At 47.4% G+C, this 3177-nt stretch overlaps 1 protein-coding gene across 1 annotated transcript in view; it reads right to left on the minus strand.

The window, feature by feature from the left end:
• kcnh3 (potassium voltage-gated channel, subfamily H (eag-related), member 3) overlaps positions 1-3177 on the minus strand; it is a 125537-nt gene that overhangs the window by 15446 nt on the left and 106914 nt on the right. The window contains 1 exon segment of the mRNA XM_087175677.1: positions 1524-1738. Coding sequence (XP_087031803.1) covers positions 1524-1738 — 215 coding nt within the window.

Consider the following 3177-nt stretch of genomic DNA (forward strand, 5'->3'; position numbering starts at 1 on the left):
TGTGTGTGTGTGTGTGTGTGTGATCGTTGGCGCAGCAGTGTGAGCAGAGCATGTGTGTGTGTGTGAGTTTGTCTCCGCATGTTTGTGGAGATAGATTGTTCGTCCTCGTCATGTTTCTGGTGCAGAGATTGAAAAACACGAGGGTGCAGAACATCCTGTGATCTCCCCACTCCACTGGTTACTCGTACACACTGCTTTGTTTTGCCCAAGGCTCCAGGGTCACGAGAGTCAGTCTGCAGCCTGTAACTCAGCAGGGACGCACGATGGAAATACAACCATCACTTTCTCATCTTCCCTTCCTCCTTCCATATCATCCTCTCCTGCCGTTCAGTTTAAGCCTCCACACACGTCTCCTCTTTGTTGCCATGAACATTACCATTCACCCTCCATCCTCTGAGATTGCCTCTTGACGTATTTGTCTAGTGAGCAGACAGGTGCTGTATTTTTCTATGTCGCAGCAGTTTCCTCTCACTATTCAAACACACTCTGCCGTGTGTCCTGCTGCTGCTACCAGAAGGATTTTACATGCATAAGCAGGATGGCCATCTGAAACCCAGACCCAAGGTATGGGCCGCAGCCTGAGCATCTGGACACACACACACACACACAAACACACACACACACACACGCACAAGCACAAGCACAAACACACACACACACACACACACACACACACTGACATGAGAACACATTCGCACCTCGCTCTCACTCTGCAGTAAGCGTGCTGAACCCCAGAGAAACAAATGGCACTGCAGTGGGAAAGGAGGTAGCCTATGTGAGGAAGAGTAGAAAAGAAAATGAGATAGAGCCCCCCCCTCCCCTTCTTCTCTCCTCCTCCTCCTCCTCCTCCTCCTCCCTGTTCTCCTCGACTGGCTGGGCTATTTATATCGAGCAGGATCCAATCTTAGCAACAGCTGCAGGGGACGCAGCCAGTCAGGGAGAGCCCGTGCTTCCCCCCTTGCTCTATTTTTAGCAGTAGGACAGCTTCAAACAGCAGCACTGAGTTATTCTTGTCCCTGTGTTTTGCTCCCTCTGCTGCTGCTGCACCAGCCAGAGGTGCAGGGCTTTGTGTTTGTGTATTTGATGGCAGCGGTTGAGAAAAAGCCCTTCAAGGCTCGACTTGTCAAATTGTGATGTGTGCACAGATGTGTGTGTGTGTGTGTGCATTTCAAGCAGTGGTGGCGAGGCCTCTATCCACGAGACAACCTCCTCAGGTGAGCGTCTCCTCAGGCTACACGTTATCGCCTTACAAAATTTCATTTTCAGTTTGCACTTCCAAGGCTGCGGTGCGACTGATCTGCTGGGTTTCATGGCGTACACTTTGTCTGTGTGCATTTATAAATACACAGTCTTCACCACAGTCTTCATGCCACCTGCAAAACCCGTTCCTCATCCTCAGTTTTGGATGAAGTCAGGGCTGTTATGTTGTTTCTGTCTGACGGCCACAAGGGGGCAGTCTAGCCTGTGATGAATTCATTTCAGCTCCCTTAAGGGGTAATTTGAGGGAACACACACAAACTCACATCGGCCCCGTGGCCCTCCCGCAGGTTGTACGTGAGGTCGTGTTGGATCTCGCTGATGAACTTCTGGGCGTACTCGGGGTAGAGCCGGAGGACCTCGCGCAGGCCCTTCAGGCTTATGTACTGCAGGTCGCAGTAGGTCAGGGCCTTGACGTTGGCGTTGGTCTTGATCACCTGCTCCTTCGTCAGGTAGTCCGAGCCAATCAGGTCTCCTTTGCCTGGGGAGGAGCACCGACAGAGAGACATGCAGACTCGTTTATTTTTCAAAAAGCAGTGATTTTGAATGAGTGTGTTTCCAGCAGCCGTCTCCACCTGAGAGAAAGGGATCAGCAAGTGAAGCCGGTTAAATCAATTAAACACAGACTGTCTGAGCTGCAGATCATTAAAGACAGGAGATGAAAGGAATGGACCTGCTAAGTCAATTCAACAGCAGGAGTGGGAGGGTGTGTTGGACTGTATGTTTAATGGACCTGGGAACTCAGTGCTCCCCAGTATAAAAGTTCATCTTCGTTTACAAAGAGATACACTACCTGCACAAAGCAGCACTGAGCAGCGCTAACACAAACTTTCTCAATGTCAAAGTGATGCTTGTTGCATGTGGCTGATCTGCAGTAGTTGGTTTCAGAAAAAATAAAGTGCTTCAAAGAGCCTCTTTTAAACAGAGATCCCACCATATTGAACCAAACCAAGCAGGTGTGTGATTTTTAGATAGCATAGCATGCTAGCGTTCATGAATCAGAGGCGTGATATTCAACAGAACAGCGTCGACGTCCTTTCCCGCCATTTTGGTCCTGCACATACATCGATCCAGCTCTGTGACGAACTCCACTAACAGCTTAAAGCTCCATATTTTATTTTGAAATGTTGATCCATAAGAAGATATATTTAAAACCATCTCAGTGTAGTTTTACATCTCCTCTCTCAGGCTCTCTCAGGAGGAGCTTTAAAGGTGGAACAACGATGCACTATACAGAACGGCGAGGTGGAATGAAAGCATTGTATATCTTCTACAAAATGAGCTGAATTGATTGTATAAGTGTTGTTATTGGATTTCATTCTGATTTTAATGTCAGTGATGACGCATTTTTAGCTATTCTGTCAACAGTTTGTTGACATGGCTGTGAGATATCTGCTGCTTTCTTTGAATTAGTCTCTGTGAGTCCACAACCTTTCAGAAGCACCGTCTAACTGAAAGTGACATTTCCAGTTTCCTTTTCTGGTGTATCCTCACAGTGAGCGGGATCAGTGCAGACGATTATTTTTCCGAACAAAACATGGCCACCATCCACTAATTGTTTTGAGGTAATCTCATCTGAGTGGATTAGTTTGAAAAAACCCTGACGAGGAGTCTTGTCAGTGAATCCTGACGATGTCTGTCGGCATTTCACAGAACAACTAAAGGCGGTACTCAAGATAACTGCTGCTGCTCAGGTTCAGGCTCAGTTCAACAGTGTGGAAACATAGCGTTCATCATTTTCAGAAAGATTATTACTGTGTGTGATGCCAAGAAGAAAAAGAAAATGTATGTGACGCAACATTAATTTATGAGGCTCTTGACAGACAAAGCCCTGTGCAGTATTAGGAGGAGAGAGAAAAGGGAAAAAGTCAAACAAAGAGCTTCAGGGCTGAACAGCCACACAGCCGGGAACAGAGTGGG

The sequence above is a fragment of the Seriola lalandi genome, unplaced genomic scaffold (assembly GCF_002814215.2).
Source record: "Seriola lalandi dorsalis isolate HSWRI2012SDOR001 ecotype SW California unplaced genomic scaffold, Sedor1 jcf7180002054482, whole genome shotgun sequence".
NCBI lineage: Eukaryota > Metazoa > Chordata > Actinopteri > Carangiformes > Carangidae > Seriola > Seriola lalandi.